The sequence below is a fragment of the Nestor notabilis genome, unplaced genomic scaffold (assembly GCF_000696875.1).
Source record: "Nestor notabilis isolate BGI_N333 unplaced genomic scaffold, ASM69687v1 scaffold9788, whole genome shotgun sequence".
In the NCBI taxonomy this organism is placed as follows: domain Eukaryota; kingdom Metazoa; phylum Chordata; class Aves; order Psittaciformes; family Psittacidae; genus Nestor; species Nestor notabilis.
Genome location: NW_009938708.1, coordinates 11,111 through 29,457, shown reverse-complemented (window position 1 = coordinate 29,457; position 18,347 = coordinate 11,111). Strand labels below are relative to the sequence as shown.

At 44.8% G+C, this 18,347-nt stretch overlaps 1 protein-coding gene across 1 annotated transcript; it reads right to left on the bottom strand.

The window, feature by feature from the left end:
• Window positions 1-14,384: 14,384 nt before the first annotated feature.
• Window positions 14,385-18,062, bottom strand: LOC104409566 (probable G-protein coupled receptor 83). The gene is made up of 4 exons (XM_010019474.1): window positions 17,671-18,062; window positions 16,829-16,954; window positions 15,824-15,957; window positions 14,385-15,037 (listed from the first exon to the last, which is right to left on the bottom strand). The coding sequence occupies exons 1-4, from the start codon at window positions 18,055-18,057 to the stop codon at window positions 14,413-14,415; spliced, it is 1,272 nt and encodes a 423-aa protein (XP_010017776.1). The 5' UTR covers window positions 18,058-18,062; the 3' UTR covers window positions 14,385-14,412.
• Window positions 18,063-18,347: the final 285 nt, after the last annotated feature.

Sequence of the window (18,347 nt, the reverse complement as noted above, 5' to 3'; positions counted from 1 at the left end):
GAATTTCTAATCATTCTAAGTCAATATTTCTGCAGCAGTGTTACTAAACATATTAATCTAATTTTATGGAAAATCCACCTGTTTCCAAAGACTGTTAAATTAAATCTGAGGTTAAAAAGGTGGTTTGTACTTCATTCTAGCCAGCAGAGAAGTATAGTCAGAAATCAGCGCCTTGCAGTGCTCTTCTAGCTCCAAGTCCTGTGAATGCTCACACTGTAATGCCAGCCTTCTCTGAAAACAGCATGGATTTCATTACTACTTGGAAAGGATCTCTGTTTCACTAGTAGGCTTGGTTTCATTTATTAACTCTTTAGGGCTGCTCAGAACAAACTGCCACTGTTGTAACAGTCTGTTTGAGCCACAAGAAGAACGGGACAAGTTCTTTTGCTCAGACTAAAGTTCCTCTTCCATACACAGCATCCTCCAGAGACAAGTTCCTGAAGAGGGAGATTTCCCTCCTTCCTCTGGAGGAAAGGTCTTTCTCGAGGGGAGAAACAGTATCTCCTGCTTTCATACCCTGGGATTGAGCTGCACCTCAGCATGATTTTCTAGGCCCTGGGAGTGATGAAAAGCTGGAATCCAGGCACACTGCCTAACACCCCACACCCATAGCAGCAGCAACAGATTTCCAGCTTTAGATACTTCCTTAGACAACCCACTTCCTGCTAAAGCACATCTCCTCGCATGCTGTTACTACATCCAAAGACAGACGAGCTCTGACCTCTCAGAGCTGCTGCCCACATCAGCAGTTCTGACCTCTTCCTCTTCACACATCAGACAGTGAACTGCCACAAAAATGGGCTTTCCCCATTCAAGGGAAGGAACGCTGTTCCCATATTCTGAATGAAATATCTGTGTCTTTAGAACTGCATCAAAAGGTGGGGAGAAATGAAATGTAAAAGGTATGTATCAGGGAGGCTATCTGGCATTGCAACCAAGGCAGCTGCCCTGAGCTGCAGCACTGTGCTCCTTAGGGTTTAAGCACAGATCAGTTTTGAACTCAAGGATAAGGTATGAAATGTCCTGAAACACCTTCACTGAAATACCAAGCTGTTTCTTTCCTCCTCCTCTTCCTCCTCTCTACACCTTCTCCTCTCCCAAAGCTTGCTGCAGGAGGCTGAGTGGTGAATGGCCACTGACATCCTTCCAGACCACAGCAGCCTCCCAAGCTTCAGGCATTATCTCTGTGCTGTCAAGACTGTTCAGAGAAGTCAACGATAAGACAGCCATGATCTCACAGCACTTTGATTTAGCACCGAGTACCTCAGGGGGTAGGGAAGAGCACGTGGTCCTGGTTCTCAGATGGTGTAACAGCAAAGAAGAGGTGGAGGTGGCTGGACCGTTGCTGGTAGCAAGTTTGGTGAAGACAAACTCCTCAGAGTTTTCTTCCGAGAGCTTCACATGACCTTGCAGCTCACAGGTGACAGATTTGAAGTGACAGCAGGATGCCATTAGAAGCTCATCTTAGTTATTCCACTAAAACCTAAAAAGAGCCATGAAAGGAAACAATAAGCAGGAGAGAGCCTGAGGCAGCAGGTGAGGCAGAACCAGCCATCAGTGACTGCTTGACTTCAGCTCTTCATGGGTCGGTTAAAAGTGAGAACAGCCCCATCTCTCTTGAGAGACCCACCAGCTCCAAATATCCCTGAGCTACTCAGCTGTCAGCACTTTGACTCTTCACAAAGGTAAGTGGTTCAGTACTCATTAAATCACCAATTAATTTGCCTCATTTCCAAGAAGGTTCAACCAACAAGCCCTTTCCAGAGGAGAGATCAGCTGGGACACACGGTGCAGCAGGGGAGGGACTGGCAGTTCACAGGCAGGTAAAAAATCCACAGGGAATGTGGCCTGTCATTTGGGAGCAGCTGAAGCTCCTTCCCCCTGCATGGGCCTCGAATGCCTTTCAAGAAGGACGTGTTCACTGCAGAACCCTTGAGCCTTCTTGTCCCTGTTGCAGCAAAATCCCTGGGCATGTCCCACATGAGAACTGTGCAGGCCTGTCCTACAAGGAGGAAGCTCCACTGAGGAACAGTGGCAGCAGGATCTGGGAGCCACCATCAGCTCTTAATGCTAGAGAGAAACCTTTGAAGGCATTTTGTATTGTACAAAAAAACCCACCCCAAACCAGGGCTTTCTTAATCCAAAACTCACCTGGACTGTTCCCATGCCCCTTGAAGTTAGTGCTATTAAGGTACTTACATAAGCAACCTCTGTAGGGACATGAAAACCATTTGGGGAACAATAAAGGAGGAGGTCTGGGAGATATTCTGGCACATTTCTATTCAAAAAGCTCAACTTGTTCTCCCCATTACATTGAAGATGAAATTTTGTGTAGGCTCAGAAAAGGGCTTTGTGGAAGGGCTGGGTTTTAAGCCTTTCAAAAAGATTACACTTCTTTTGTGTGCAGGAAGGTCGGGGAAGCAGAGGAAAAAATTTTAAGGGGAAAAACATCCTTTTCTGTATTTGGGCAACGTGGCTGCAGTAAAGAGTTAGAGGAATGGAGAACTGGGAGGAGAAAATGCTTGCAGAGGAAGAAGATGGAAAAGGTTTCACCCGCTCCAAGTACTGGGAGAGTCTTAAGTCTCGTCATTTGTCTGCTGCTACCAAACATTCAAATCCATAGGCAAAACTTGTCATTTTGCCCTGTTTTTTACCTACATATAAAGGACATCATCCTGCCATTGTCAGATCGGTGGATTAGAAGAGGGGATTATAATGAACCAATGGTTCCAGCCTTTCTGAGAATATACCCAGGCATCAATAAAATAACACACAAAAGAATCGTTGCTTGTTTCTGTGTCTGGTTTTGGCCCCTGTTGCTCTCAGACTCTCAGCTCCAGGTATCCTCAATACAAGATGCTCTTCTCTCTCTGTCTCAGTTCCTATTTTATACAATAGGGGTGATAACACCACTTCATCAAATGGGGCATCCTAAAAACATGTGAGGTGCAAATGTTTCCTCAGTGCCAGTAAGTGCTACAAAACCAACTCTGAATAAAGTGCTCTGAAGAAATTAATTCCTTATTCAGAGCAGGGTTTGAGGAGGATGGATACATACCCATGGTCGATAGAGACGAAAGAAAATAGTGAATAACTGCTTTTGAACACTATCCTCCTGTAAAGCAGATGAGGTAGAGCATCATTGAAAACTAACATGTAATTCCACAACTGAAAGTTGTGTCATTCATGTACACAATAGGAAGCAAAATCAGGAGTGAAATGGTCATTTCACTTTACAATATCACTCTTCTTTTAAAAGCTGTGTTCATGACAATGTTACACAATGAGGTCCACCAGCCAGCATGGGCTATGAAGTGCTGCAGACACAGGCACAGAAAAGCAAATAAGAATGTTATGAAGTAATCAAAGCTAATATTTTACTGATTTTATTCCCACTGTGTTTTATGCTACACACATCTCCTTCCTCCAGCTTGTTGGTTTGGGGGTTTACAAGCTGCATTGCTACCAGCTGCACAAGGCAAGTTTGTGGGTTTGGAGGAGGCAAACACTGTGTATGTGCTAGTGGTGATAAGCAGACCCCTTCCCATGCAGTTTGCAGGACAGTTGCCCTGGAAGTCATGGTGCTGAGGCTTCCCAAAATAAAGGGAAGAAGGGGCTTTGTGCAGACCATTCAGAACGGTACCTCATCCCTCCAGATGTGCTCTCCCTCCAGATGTGCTCTCCCTCCTGCAGCTGGATGCTTCTGGGGAGCATTGGTCTGCTCTAAGCTGCTTAGAATATTATAGTGAAGTGTAAAACTCAGTCTGTGGTTCCTCCGGGAACATCTGCAACATCAAGGTTTTCACATGGCAGGTAAAACCCTGGCATTTATTTCCTGAGGGATTTCTTGATGTGCTGTGAGGATTGTTATCCTTGCTCACAAGTAGTTTCCTTATTGTTTTATCGTTGTCCCGTGAAGTGACTAACACTTGGTCACCTCTCAGGTTTGGCAAGTGTGCAGCCCATAGGATTATTTGTTCCAGGTAGTACAATGACGAAGTACTGAGGCTGTAACATCTGGAATTGCAATTGCTGGTTGTAAAGCTGTCCAAAGAGTAGTTATTTGTCTCAGATTTCCTCTAGAAGCAGATGCTCTTCGGGAAAGAATTGAACAGATTTGGGGGTGAGGCAGAATTTGGGAAACAAAATGTACTCGTTAGAGAAATATCACAATGAATATGACACTAGATAGCCTGAGGAAGCAGGTATTTTCTGGACATCATTGCAATTGAAAGGCAGTCACATCACAGCCATCTGAGAGAAGACTGGAATTTGGGTGTTTCTTCCTCATACTGGAATATTTGATTGACTATACTAAACTACTAGTATAATTTTTAAAAGTAACAGCTCTAGTAAACACTAGAAAAATGTATTTCTGAAGTGACACAATGTAATCAAAATAATAAATCTATATGGCTTTGTGTCATTAAATATTCACACATTCATTTGCTTCTTTCTGTTTGCTTTTCCCCTCTTACTTGTGCTAAATTGGGATGAGAGGATTACATGATGCTGCACTGTTCAAAACAGCACCTCTGTGCTGGGAGTCTGAGACAAAGGATGAGAAACAGACCTGAAGGCTACTTGTTTCTTTGGCATGTAGGAATGTGTTTGTGCTACCAAACAGGAGTGCCAGGGACCCAGCTGAAGGGTTTGGTCCGTACTGCCCTCATTGTTCAAATGTTAGCTCATTCCTGAGCCCTGTCTCGGACTTTTTCCAAGATAAATTCTGGGCAAGCCTCTGTTGACTTCAAGACTAGATTCCAAAAGGCAGCAGTGATGAGACTGTACCAGTCTGGTTCCCACCACTCTAGAAGTCTCTCCATTGAGTTTGTCACCTTCAGAGACTCTGGTGGGGTGCTTTAGGACATCAAACACATGTCCTTAGCTTTGTATTACTAAAAGATGTTCTGATGGCCTCTGGCAAACCCATCACATTCTAGTGCTTTCAGCTGAAAAGCATCCCCAAAAAGGTAATTATGTCTTAATACCCCCATATCCCTTTGACTGTAGGAGCTCAGAGTCAAGGTCTGCATACCATGACATAGCTGGTCTGCTCTAAATAGAGCTACACACTATGGAATCAAGTGAGTTGACACCTTAGAACCAGGAATCATTTGTAGATCTTCAGCTATTTAGTTGGATGGGCACACCTGCCTCATCCTAAAAAGCCCTGCCTGCCATATAAGATGTGACTCAGAGACTGATCTGGAGGAGGTGGACATCTTCATTCCATTGTTTTGGAGATAAAGTTGATTTTTTTTCTGGTCAGGATATTGTGGTGATGGCTGGATTCATCCTTCCCTGAGTATCATTGAAAGGCTTTGAGTATAAAGGGTGGGAGGTTCGACCCCACTGTGACTCATGGTGACTCACAGAAACCCCTTCAAGCCAGGCTGCTGGGGACATGGTTCTCAGAAGAAGAAAGGAGAGGCCAAAGAATTTCCCTGTTTCTGTTTCTCTAATGCCAGCCAAAATCTGCTCCCCAGCCCACTGTGTCAGCCCTGGCAAGGAGCCAACAGCCCTTCTTCTGGGCAATAGGGAAAGCAGGGGAGAATCCCATCTTCATCCCTTTTGGTGGTATAAGGAAGATGAGGAAATAAGAGAGCAAGCCACCCAGACATGTACCAGCCAGAGAGGCTGTGTAAGGCATGAACATCCTTGGCCAAGCCTCTAAGAGCTGTTGCACGCAGGAACCTCATGGGCACGGACGGTCACAGCCTGGTGGCTTCAACACAAAGCCATCAGAGTGCAGCAGCAGCAGCACGGGCTGTGCTCTCCCACCAGCATCCAGGAGATCTGTGAACAAGGCTGTCACGAATAATAGTTATTCTCAGGCACCTGGGAAACTTCTAAAGCTCTGCCTCTGTGTCCATATCCAGTTTCTAGGTCAGTCTGTTTAGAGGGCCAGACATCCCTGAAGCTCTTGAAGCACTTTTCTGCTACCTGACGCTTTACAGTAGCTGTTCTTTGCTTCTTTTTAAGTCCTTGAAGGTCTAATTTTAGTGAGAATACCTGGCCCATGGCCCTGTGATGGCTGTGCTTGCAGCACTCAGGTACAGAAAGCAGAGCTGAGCCTCAGCTCTATGTCTACACAGCTCAGCACTGTGTGGATGAACCTACTCATGTACAGCTTTATCCAGCTGTTGTTGAGCTCAGTGTGAGCTCCCAGCTCAGTAGCTTGACTGCACCAATGTAGCCTGCACCTTGGGGAGTCTCTGCTTTCACAGAGCAGACAAGTCTGTAGCTAACAAAGATGTTACGGCATCATACTGTGGACCACTGATGACTTCTGTGCAGGACATAGCCAGGCTGTTTTGATCATGGTCTACCCAAAATACATCCAAAAACCACCTTGAAGTTTCACATTCAATATGCAAATGTTTAAGACTCAGTAACTGAATGATGGGGTGAGTAACTGCTCTCTCTTTTCGCTACCAAAATGTAGACAATGGTACCAACCTTTGTTAAGCACTTTGAGCTCCAGAGAAAGAAAGTCACATTTGTATTAGCTAGTAGTGTCCAGTTAAAAACATTTGTCAAGAAAATTAGGAGGAGGTTTATACTTATCAGAGAACTGTGATTTTGAAATCTCTGGAACCTCACAGTAAGAAGTGGAAGTAAAGTTACTTCGGAAATTGTGCCTGGTACACTTGAAAAATGCCTGTGAGAGAATGACATTCAAGTTCCTGAAGTTCCAGGAAATTGCTTTATTTTTAGTAGCCCTCTTCTCAGCTCCAACAACTAAGAGGAGAATGTATTCATCCCATGCTGTCAGGAGAAGGGATAGGCTGCCCTGTAGTCAGAGACAACACCATCCAAACCTAAGTTTTATTTCTTTTATGCTGGAGAAATCTGTCATCTTTTCCTTGGGTGATGATCTCAGCATGCTTCAAAGATTCTTGGCTTACTTTTACCTATTATATTGTAAAAGGCTTGGGCTGTGCTATGCGCTGTCAGTTTCGCCTGTACTCTATGAAATATCTCTCTAATGGATGCAGGTACAATGCTTCAGCTGTGTATTGCTTTCCTTCGGATGAGGCAGTCTCTGACTTGGCTTACTGCTGATTATAGCAGGCATAGCAAAGCATGAGTGAAGAGAAAACCTCCATTTGTCTCCACTAAGGAGCTGGCCCTGGCCTTTTTTTGGTCTGCAGCATAAACTCCTCTGGCACGAACCCCGCCATGTAGTGGAATAAAGTTGTCGATTTTTCCTGCCGAGCATGACAATGTCTGACGGCAGAGGCAGCTCGTGCTTTACTGCTAAAGATGTTGAGAGTGACACAGAACTGACCTGTTTCCCACGTGGCTATTGCTAGTGCCCATTAAATGCTATGATGAAGAGTCTGGAGACGGTTTGAATTGATGAACTACAGAGCACAAGTCATTTGAGAGTTGGCCTGAACTCAAGTAGGTGAAATTACATAAAGATAAATGCAAAATAACATCTACTCTTAGGAGGGAGAAACTAAATGGTGAATAGTCAGCTGGGCATTAGGAGGAGATTTAAACTCAACAAGTTATCTGTGATGCTTTTGCAATAAAACCTCCTAACTCCCCCATTTAAATCCCCCATCTCTCTGGACTACAACAGGAAGAATACCAGGTGTAAGGCACAGGAGATGGCTTTCCTGTTCTGCTTGAGTTGGGGCAGAGATTACCTAAAATGTTCTGGTTTGGGCATCACTTTTCAGGAAAAATGAGTGCAGAAAATAGAATCACAGTATCGGGGAATGGTCTGGGTTGGAAGGGACCTTAAAGCTCGTCTAGTTCGTTTGCAGAAGTGATGATTGAATTTGAATGCTTAGAAAAGGCTTTACTTGCAAAGCTGCGAAGCCCTGGACTGAGGCTATATTTTATCTTCACAGTACTGATCTAGAAAGTGTCACAATACCAGTAGTGGTGCCATGGACCACAGACATAGGGATGAGAGCCTTGAGGGTGAGAAAGAGGGAGTGAAAGAAAGATGGAAGTTAAAAACCTCATCTGACATCAACAAGAATCATAGAAAGGCTTCAAGGATTTGTTCTCCTCTGAATGCTGTTCAGAACAGCAGAAGCTGCTGCTACAGCCTGGCATTGTCTTTGTTCCCTTTCAAGGTCTGCTTAATTCTACATGAAGAAAATAAATAAAACACTAGGAACGTTGTTAGAAACACAGAAGGTTCATTATTTTCTAGAACTTGGAAGTTAATTTTCATAGACCTGTTACAATATTTTCCAAGGAAACAGAAGAATAATAAACCAGTATTGCCAATGCAAATAATTTCACTTTTGAATGGAAAAAACAGCGCACTTTAAATCATGAAAGTTGCAGAGCCAACCAGTCAAGGTTTTGTATTAACTTCAGACACGTGACCTTACTTGAGTACCCTTATTCATATGCCAGATGATGCATTTTCTAAATGCAATTCATTGTTCCACCAAGCTCCTGAGCTCAGGTTATGTGGATCTCCTGCGAATAGCACCTGCTCAGTGCCTGCACACTCTTTGCTATCCAGTAGACTGTGTTCACAGTCTGCTCCAGGGACACGTGTGAATCCCCCAGAGGAAACAACTGAGCCAGGTTTAAAGGAATGACCTACATTGATAACAGGGATGTGACCAGTAGCAGTCAAACTGGAGATCTCTGGGGAACACAGTACCCCAGGGTAAAGCTGTGAGCAGAAGACCTGTGCTGTGATGACAGGAGGATGGCCACAAGATCACAGCACATCACCTTGCGCCATTGCTCTTCCTTCACCCCAACAGGAGGACAGTCTGTGTCTATAAACACACTGAAAAGGAGGGACAAAGCCCCAGCAGTCCTTGACTAAGATTTATGGAAGTAGAAGCAGGCAAGATTTTGCAGGAAAAGATGACAATAATAATTGTTGACTCTAAGAGTGTAAAACACCCATCCAAAATCTAGTTCATTGTTGTCAACAAAAAGGAACCCAAGAGGCATAATGAGGAGTCAGTAGCCAGCGTCCCTTGGGCTCTGTGTCACACAGGAGTCAGCGTGGCTGGACACACACATGGGTCTTAGTGCTTCTGAGGATGTGGGTATGAGGGTGGAGTGGGGAGAGTCAGATAAAACAACCCTTTCCATAAAGCCTCACTCAGAGGTTTTCATAAAACCTCTGATTCATTATGCTCCCAGATGGGAAAGAAAAGCCTCCCAACAGCATGATCCTTACCACGCTCCAGCACAACCAGGCCCTTCTCACACCAAAGGCCCCCCCCAGGCTTGTTCTTGTAGATCTGTGTTTCTAAGGCTAGCTACTAAACCAACTGTTCCAAAGCACTGCACAAGACCAAAACTCCAAAGGTAGCAAAAAGTCCAGCTGCAGCAGGCAAACACACACGTAAGGGAAAATGAAAGAAGATAATCTCCACTCTGCACATGTATTTCATTTTATCATCACTCAGACCATCCCTTCACACTCTCCGAGGTGGCATCTGATTACAGTTTACGCACCAGTGGCTGTATTCACATCTTAAAAGGACTCTCTGGTCTGCAGCAGAGCTGGTATAATACAAAAATACCTATGGAGCCTAGATGCCCAATTTAAACTGCCCAAGATGTGAATTTGGGGGAACAGTTTGCGTCATACTGCTCCATGTGTGCTCAGAGCACAACCCCCACTGATTGCAGTGAATGCAAAATGGTTCTTCAGAATCCCAAATCACATCTGTAGAAAATGAAAAATAGCTAATTAGGAAATGCTCGTCAGACATTGCCCTGTGCCACGGTATTTTGTAGCACAGTGTATTTCATACAGTTTTTAAAGACACCGTTTCTAGTGCCTTGACCATGTCCTTCTCTTGCACACTTCTGTCCTGTTGTCTCTGAAACTTGTACCTCTGCTGGCCACTGGCCATGAGTTCATCCCTGGACAGGCTGTTAAGGCTCACTGTCCAGCCTGCCTCCTCTTTTCTTTGTACCAGGTCCATCTCCTCTGTTCTCTGTAATTAAATTACAGGCTCTAGCACTTCTAACACCCCCTCTATGCCCAGAATCAGGGAGAGCCTGGAGGAGGAAGGTTTTCCACCTGGTGAAGGGGTGCAGGATCCAGAGCTGTAACTGCAGAAGCCCTGCTCAGACCCACCAGGAGCATTCAAATCAGGCATTTGAGGATTTGAGGGCATTGGAGTTACAGCAAGGTTCTACATGTGTAGCTGTTCTAAGGAGGGCAACTGTGCCCAAAGATGGAGACTCTTAAGATGTTACTTTTAGCTTCAGAAACAACATCTTACTTGTAACACATGTGTGTGCTTGAAAACATTCACTGAAAGGGGAAAAAAAGACCTCTGATGTAAAATATGGCCCAGTCCAAATGGCTCTGGTTTGCAAAGCTGTATTAAAGCGTTGGGTAGACAGAGCATCACCTTTCATGAGGCTTACCTCTGATGTCAGTCTGTCCATCAGCTCCAACTGACCATCAACCTGCAACCTCTCTCACACCAAAAGCTCCCCCACATAGAGCTCCCAGTATCTCCCCCAGTCACAGTGATTTTCCAGGAGTCCCCAGAATAGTGGGATGACAGTTGATGCAAGAGGTGTCGTGGCAGCATGTCCTTCTCCAGCAGGGAAACTGAGAGACTTTTTGCTCTCAAAGTTTTAGGCCCTTTGGCGCCTGGTCTGTCTTGTGCCTGAGGGATCAGAGTGCAAACTCCTGCCTGTGTCTGATGATGATCAAAGACACCATTCAGACAAAGCTCAGAAAATGCTCTGAAATCAATGATTTATGGGCAGAAAAGAAACTTTGAACATCTAGCACAACTGAGCCATCATCAGACAGCAAGCATCAGACAATCACAACCGAAGCAAGTATTTGTTCCTGAGTCTTCTAAGCTACAGACACACAGGAAAAAAGAGAAGAAGACATAACGGAAAAAGGTAAAGCATTAAACATAAGAAGATGAATCCAGAATGAAAAGGAATTTTTTCCTCTCTCCTCTTCGATAAGACTGATAACAGCAGAATCATGCTTTGAAGATGCTTTGCTTTAGTTTCCTGAGGAGACTGGCCCAGCTGGCGGGTGATGCTGACAGGACAGAGCCACGGCAGTGCTGGCCTGGCAGAAGCCATGAGAGGTGTGTGGCCTGCACAGGAGAGGAGATGCTCTGAAGGATCAGAGCTGAAAGTCAAGCTACTAGCAAAATCTAACTTTCAGAAGTAGATTTCCAGTCTGACTTCCCATCTCATGTCATTTGTGACCAAACAGAGAAAGAATCCTGCAAAATGCTGGATAAGAAGATTTGAAACATTGCATGTCCCTAAGGGCAGACTCTTCAAAAAAAACCCCAAACTCTAATAGGCAAAGTTTTTAATTCCTGAAGCCAGGTGACTCTATAGGTAAATCCAGCCATAGCCTTGACCATTTGCTCCCCTGAGTGAAGCAAAGATGCTTTTGGGAAGGGTTTCTTGATCTGCTCTCACCCTCCTCCTTTTGTCCCACACAAGGAAGCTCTTCTGTCCACACTAGCTTAAGCTGAGTAAAGCCATTCCAGAAATCCCAATAAAGGATTTATTAATGAATACAAAATACCAAATGTTCAGCCTTCAAAATGATTTTGTTCAACATTTACAAAACCTGTGATGAAACTAAGGTGGGAAGAAGATGGCATTGGCTCCCTGTATCTCCTTTCTTCATGCTATCCCCTCCCTTTTTGTCTTCTCTCTTCTTCCTCCTGCTGCTATCGCACGCTCCCTCCCTTCTCAGCTTCCTCCTCAGCGCTCTTCTCCCTCCTCTTTGCTACCAGTGGGCAAACACTTGCTGCTAGAAACCACGTGTAAACACAGACCATTTTTCTTTTGAGTGAGGGAACCAAATGTAGCATCTAATTTGTTGGTTTGTAACTTGCCCATATGTGCACACACACAGTTTTTCTGTCCTAGCAAAATATTTTAGTTCTTAAGTAATGTTTTAATGTTTAAATAATTAAAAAGTGATAAGGATGACTACAAGGGGTTATGAGGGACTCCAGATTTAAATTGGAACTGTATAATTACAAGGAAGGAAGATGCAAAGGGAAAAATAAGGGGATGATGTCCACTGAACAGACCTTGGGAGGGAAGGGCTAGCTTCCCAAACTTGCAGGAAGAGGGTTTTCCAACCCTACCTCTCTCTCTCGTAGAGAAAAAATAGGCTGAGGTCCATGCTTCTCTCACATGCTTTGACATCTTAATTTAGATCTTCAAGGCCAGGTTGGACAGAGCCTTGGGCGACATAGTTTAGTGTGTGATGTCCCTGCTCATGGCAGGGGGGTTGGAACTAGATGATCTTAAGGTACTTTCCAACCCTAACTATTCTATGATTCTATGATTCTTATACAGAACATGTATGTCAGATCTTGTGCGACTGAAATCAGGGAATGAGTCTGATTTACCCTGAATGGGTTCAGAATATGTCCCAGGTTACTGTGGCTCTCAAAACACCCCATCACCACTTCCGTCTTTTAAGTGCATAGTATTAGATTCATCATTCCTGAAGGTTTGTTTGCTGGTAGAGTTGAGATCTGCTGTCACTGGACTGGGGCACAGAGCACAGGCTCTGCAGGTTTGGGATCTCTAGTAGCATAGACTAGACTAGGGAGTTGGAAGGGACCTACATCTGTCCAACTGCCTGACCAGTTCAGGGCTGATGTGTTGCAAATGTTACAGGAGGAAATGGGACTTGCCTTAGGGGGTCAAAGCAGGCAGGAGGAAAAGTCTGATGCTGCGTATCAGTGATACAAATGCTGCGACTCATGGGGCCTTGATAAAGGGTAGTAAAATAGCACTGGGTTCAAAGTGAGACACTGGAAACTCCTTGTGAAAGGGCAGGCGAGCTGCAAGGCGAGGTAGTCATTTCAGTCTGTTTACTCAGCTATGAAAGACCTGCACAAGGCATAAAATTATTTCAGAAATGTAAGTTTATTACAAGACATTGGGAAAACCAGTTTCTCTTTTTCTTTCTTTTCCATTTATAAAAAGAAATTTTTTCTCACTTCACAGCTGGCTGCTCCAAGTTGAATATGGAATGAGGCACCCTGGTGTGGCACTCAAGCTGATTTCCAAAGCGCAAGGAAAGTTACTGCTTTCCTGTGCAATACAAGATACAGCTTTTGAAATTACCTTTTTTTTTTTGTTGTTGTTGTTTTGTTATTCAAAATCTTTTCCTGCTAAGAACATTAAGTTCTGCAAACTACTCCAGACAGCTGCAGTCACATGTATTTTCTTTGCCACCACAAGAAGGATACATCTCACTCATCTTTAAATGCATCAAAATTGTGCAATCGCCAGAGGAAATCTTACAGAGAAATGTTCCACTTTTATTACTTGCTATCAGAGATATTATCTGTTCTCCCAAAGCAATTCATTTATGAACTGATTCCACAGAGTGAACTGCTTAGCGAGGATGAAATGTCCCAAATGACTGATCTGAGAAATACCTGGACGTTTTACATGGTGGAAGAGCAACACTGAATGGCAAATTTAAAAATCAAACTGTGGGATCCTTTAGCTGCCATTTGACAATAATGTAAAGGTGCTCTGATCGTAGTCCAAACTCGGAGTAGCGTATAACTACCTGTTGTCCAACTGTGGATGGTATGCCCAGCATTCTCCAAAGTGGCTTTTTGGGGCTTAGTTCTCTATTGGAAGAAAAGCTTTCTGAATTCTGTGTGATTTAGCACTGGTGGCAGATGCTGAGCTAACAGGTTGGTGTTTGCCATCTACTTATGCAAAGAATAGTTTTCTTCCACTTTACCTTAGAAAAAGTGCCTGTGATGTAAAAGGCTCCTCTATTTAGCAATGTCTATCTTACTCTCCACTTCTCTGAGGGTATTTCTACAAAAAAAATGGACTTAGGAAACACATCTCTTCGTTCATTCTGAACAGATCATGACTTTTCAGACCCCAGTTCAGAAGGGATGCCTTCCTACCCAGCTGTCCTGGTTAAACCACGACACCAGTTGCATGGATCTAAGCCAGCAACTTAAAGGTCTACATCTCGACCACCTCCACATTGCTACAGAGACTTCGAAAAGGAGGAGGAAGGACTGATGTGATTAGACTGTTGCTTTAGTGTTTAAATGCCAGCAAAACATACACACAGCCCCAGTGGTAAAAAGGCTTAGACACACAGATAACAGCGACATACATGCAGAGAATCCCATCCTGCAAGCCAATCCAAAGTCAACCTGGAAAAGACAAAGCGAGTTCCTTCCTGGGAAGAGTTTGTTTTCTCCCCTTTAGGGGTTTCACACCATGATCATCGTCAGCCTGCATCAAACATGCAGCTCTTCCATACCACCAGAACCTCCTCATTGGTTTCATCACATGTGGTTGCACACTCCCTAAGTAGGCCAGGGCTCCACATCTTCCCACCATTTTAGCTCTAGCCACATCTATGTGCAGTCCCTATAGATTTCCCAGGCTCATTGTTTAGCTCACAGCTACTATTGGCTCAACTGCAGAGACGTCTGTCTTTCCTGACTGGATGTTGGAAGCTGATGGAAGGACACGGGAGGCCTGCAGCCTCTTGAAGTTGCCGTTTTCTGGCCAAGCCAGTCGGTAGGATGGGGCCGTGGAGGGAAGCCTCTGTTCTGCAGGCCTGGGAGGCTTTCTGCACATGCTGAGCAAAGCTTTGAGTTCTGATCGGAAGCTGTCATTGAGCCAGCAGTAGATGAAGGGGTTGTAGCAGGTGCTGCTCATTGCGAACCAGTGAAAGGCAAAGTACAGGGCGTTGTTGGTGTGGATGGTCTGGCTGGAGAGGAGGACGACGTAGCAATTCAAGGGGAACCAGCAGACTGCAAAGAGGATGACAACAAGCATCAGCATCTTTATGGTCTTCTTATTCTTCTTGCGAAGGGCAAAGTACTGCTCAGTGGTGACATCCCCAATGACATTGCGCAGCCAGAGCTTCTTGGCCACTGTCACATAGGCAGCAGAGATGATCAGAAGGGGCAGGACATAGAGCAGAACGAAGGTTGTTAAGTCGAGGTACTTCCAAAAGAGGTCAGCAGGCTCGGGGAAATCCGGCAGGCACAGGCAGCGGGTAACCTCCTCACTGCAAGTGGAGATACCGGGCAGGGGTGAGAGCACATACAGCCTGGCACTGTGAGAGGAGTACGTCAGAAACAAGGAGGTGGGTGGGAGAGGGCTCCTGCCCTAAAGCCTGGAGGCAGACCCTTCTTTTATCCATGTCTCACACATAAGCCGAGCTCTGCTGTCCAGGATTTAAGCCATGGAACAGTCTGTGAGCGATGTGGTGATAATTTCTTGTGGGCATTCATGACCTTATGATAATTTTATGGATTTCATCAACTACAAAATTTCCAGCTGCACAGAAGCAGGTTTTTATTTTGCATCCTTTGGCAAACAGAAAAACAGTCTCTGCATTTATTAAAGACCTCTCCCTCACTAAAGCACTTTCCAAATATCAATGTTCATGACAACATTTTATGGAGCAAGAAGCTGAGGCAGGTTTTTGCACTTTCCCAGGGCTGATGAGCAGATTAAAAGCTGTCAGTTTAAGTTTTTTTCCCAATTTCTGCTCAGATTGGTACATCGTATAAAATGCCAGTGTATAGAGATAAAGGGTCCAGGCCAGCTCCTCTAACTTCTTTGCCTATTTCATGTCATTAGTGTGAAAGAATAAAGATAGCATGATTAAAAATAGAAACAAAGACAAGATACCAGCCATTGCAAAGGCATCTGATAAAAATTGCAGACTAGGTCCATATTTGCCTGACCTCAACATAAGCTCAGGGCTTTCAGTAGAAGACGCCAAAGTAGGACCACTGAGATTTTAGCCTCTATGGAGACTGTGGAGGAAAGCAAAGCACATCCTTACCTGTATTCAAAGATAAAGAGTTTTTGGTAGATGGCATGTGGCAGGGAAAAACAAGTTGCCATGATCCAGATTACAGAGATGTAGATAACACCCTTTGCAGTAGATATGCGAGGTTTCAGCGGGTGCATTATAACCTGTGCAAAATAAACCAATATTCAGTCTTATGATATTTCAGGACATAATTACATCCATTTTTCAAATGATTTTCTGGCCTTAAATCTATTACTTCATGTGGAAATGCAGCATGCCAGCAGTACTGTCTTCACCCAGCTCCCATTGACTATAAGCCTGAATTTTTCTCCATGGAAATGGGTAAAGTCAGATCCCTGTCCTGTCCTCATGTTTCAGTATTTGTGTCTAGGTGGGAAAAACTGGGTACAGGAAGCTCCACACACATTTTAACCAGACCTGCCTGGGGATGCTTCTGACAGCCAGTGTATTTCCTGGAAACAAGGAGCTTTCTAACAGAAAATGTCAACTGACAACTCTGTTGTGTGATTGCTGGGTACCTCCAAACCAATAATGCCTGACTCCCCCCAGTTTTGAGCCCATTATCAACAGCAAGCCACAGCTCTGCTCATGACAAAGACCAATGTGCAACAGTCAGCTCTCTGGTGTTCAGGGTATCCTAGAGCAAAGGAAGGCAGAACTGTGGAAGCTATGTGGGATGTCCCTTCCTTCACGGTGCTGGACAAACCACCACAAAGGAAAGCTACCCACATGAATTCCTATCAGGCTTTTAAACTTTCTTCTGATTTGAGACCCATTGGATTATCTACCACAGAAAAGCTCCCATTTCCTAGCTGGAAGTGATTGCAAGTGATGGACAACTCCCACCTCCCACCTTGCTGCAGGCTTGAAATTGTTCTTTCCATCCGACAGCAAGAACTGCTTCCCCACCCTGTCAGCTCCTCAAGCATCTTACAGGAAAGGACATGGGAATCCTTTCTCATTTTAATTATTTCCTCCCAAGCTTTCCATCTATCTGCTTCAGGGAGCTCTCACCTGGTGCCTGTCCACGGCAATGGCTGTGAGGGTCAAGGCAGAGACATGAAGGGAGCAGTACTGCGCAAACCTACTGACATGGCACATCCCCTTCCCAAATATCCAGGTACTGTTCACAAAACGAGCCTAAAACCAGAACACCATTAGCTTTGTGCACCCACACACACACCTCCACATGCGTATAGACATCTGAGACACCTCTGGCATGTAATTCTTTGTGCTATGTAAAATGTGTTTTGTAAAATAGCAGGTTCTTTATATAATTGTACCATTTTCTGGCTTCTGAACCCTGAAGAGGTCAGTGCTGCTCAGTGGCCCAGCAGTATCCTCCAGGACAACACTGCAGCACAGTACCAAAGATGTTTGTTCTGTTTTATCCACGGTGTGTCCTGCAGCCCAACTATTAAGTCAATACATTTTTCCCTTTTAAGCTCTACTTACAGAATAGGGCTGACCTATACACCTTATCTTACTTCAAAGCAAACTAAAGCTTTTTAACACAGCTTGTAAAATGAATCTTTTATTTTTTTCCAACAGGTTCATAGTATTACCTTGGAAATACTTCAGAGAAGGGAAGGGAAAATAAGAACAGATACTATAAAATACTCAGGAATCACTGTGAGGTTATTACTATCAGGGCCACTTTTAACAAATGGATAGTCTCAGAACTTCAACTAGATAACAGGAATTAGAGAAGAAAAAGACAGGTGGAGTTTTCCAAGCATAACTCTAATCACTTTAATTTGAACTGGACAGAACAGCACTGCCTACAGTAGCATAAAGAAGAAAAGGTCACTGAAGTACCCTGTGATGCCTTTATCGCATCTCTGCCCCAGTCTTACCAGTGTAAAAGGTGTGTTGAGGAGCGTGATCATGATATCGGCTACAGCCAGGTTCACAATGAACAAGCTGGTGGCGGAGCGCATGCGCTTGGTCTTGATGACAACGTGACAGACCAGGACGTTGCCGAAGAGGGAGAAGATAATGATGACAGAGTACGCCGCGACGAGCAGGGCTTTCACAGTGATGCTCTGTGACTCCGCTCCGTACCGGCTCCTGCCCACGAAGCTCTGCCAATCGGCCAGGCTGTCGTTATCCCAGGAAAAGAAACCCGAGACGTTTGGGATCACAAAAGCCTTCTCCAGGCTCCCGTTGAGAAGCAACTTTCCTGGGGTTACAAAGGTGTTAACCAAGTTGGGGAGGCAGAGCCAGATGAAAGAGGACAACATCTCTGAAATGCCACTCTGCTCCTCCGAACTGGAAATAGCTTATTTGTGAGACAGCAGAGCTCGGCTGTGTGCCGGCAGAGCCGTCCTCCCCTTGCTCAGCCCAGGCACGCTTGGCAGCAGGAACAGGATGCTCCTGGATGCTCAGTGTACTTCCCTCCTGCTTGGCTTGCTGCTACTTTTGTTCCTTCAGCCAGCTTTATACCCTGAGGCGAGCTCCAAGCCAGGATCTTGTGCAGCCATTGGGCTGCATGACATTATTCATGCTCTGACGTGCTGCTTTTCCAGGCAGT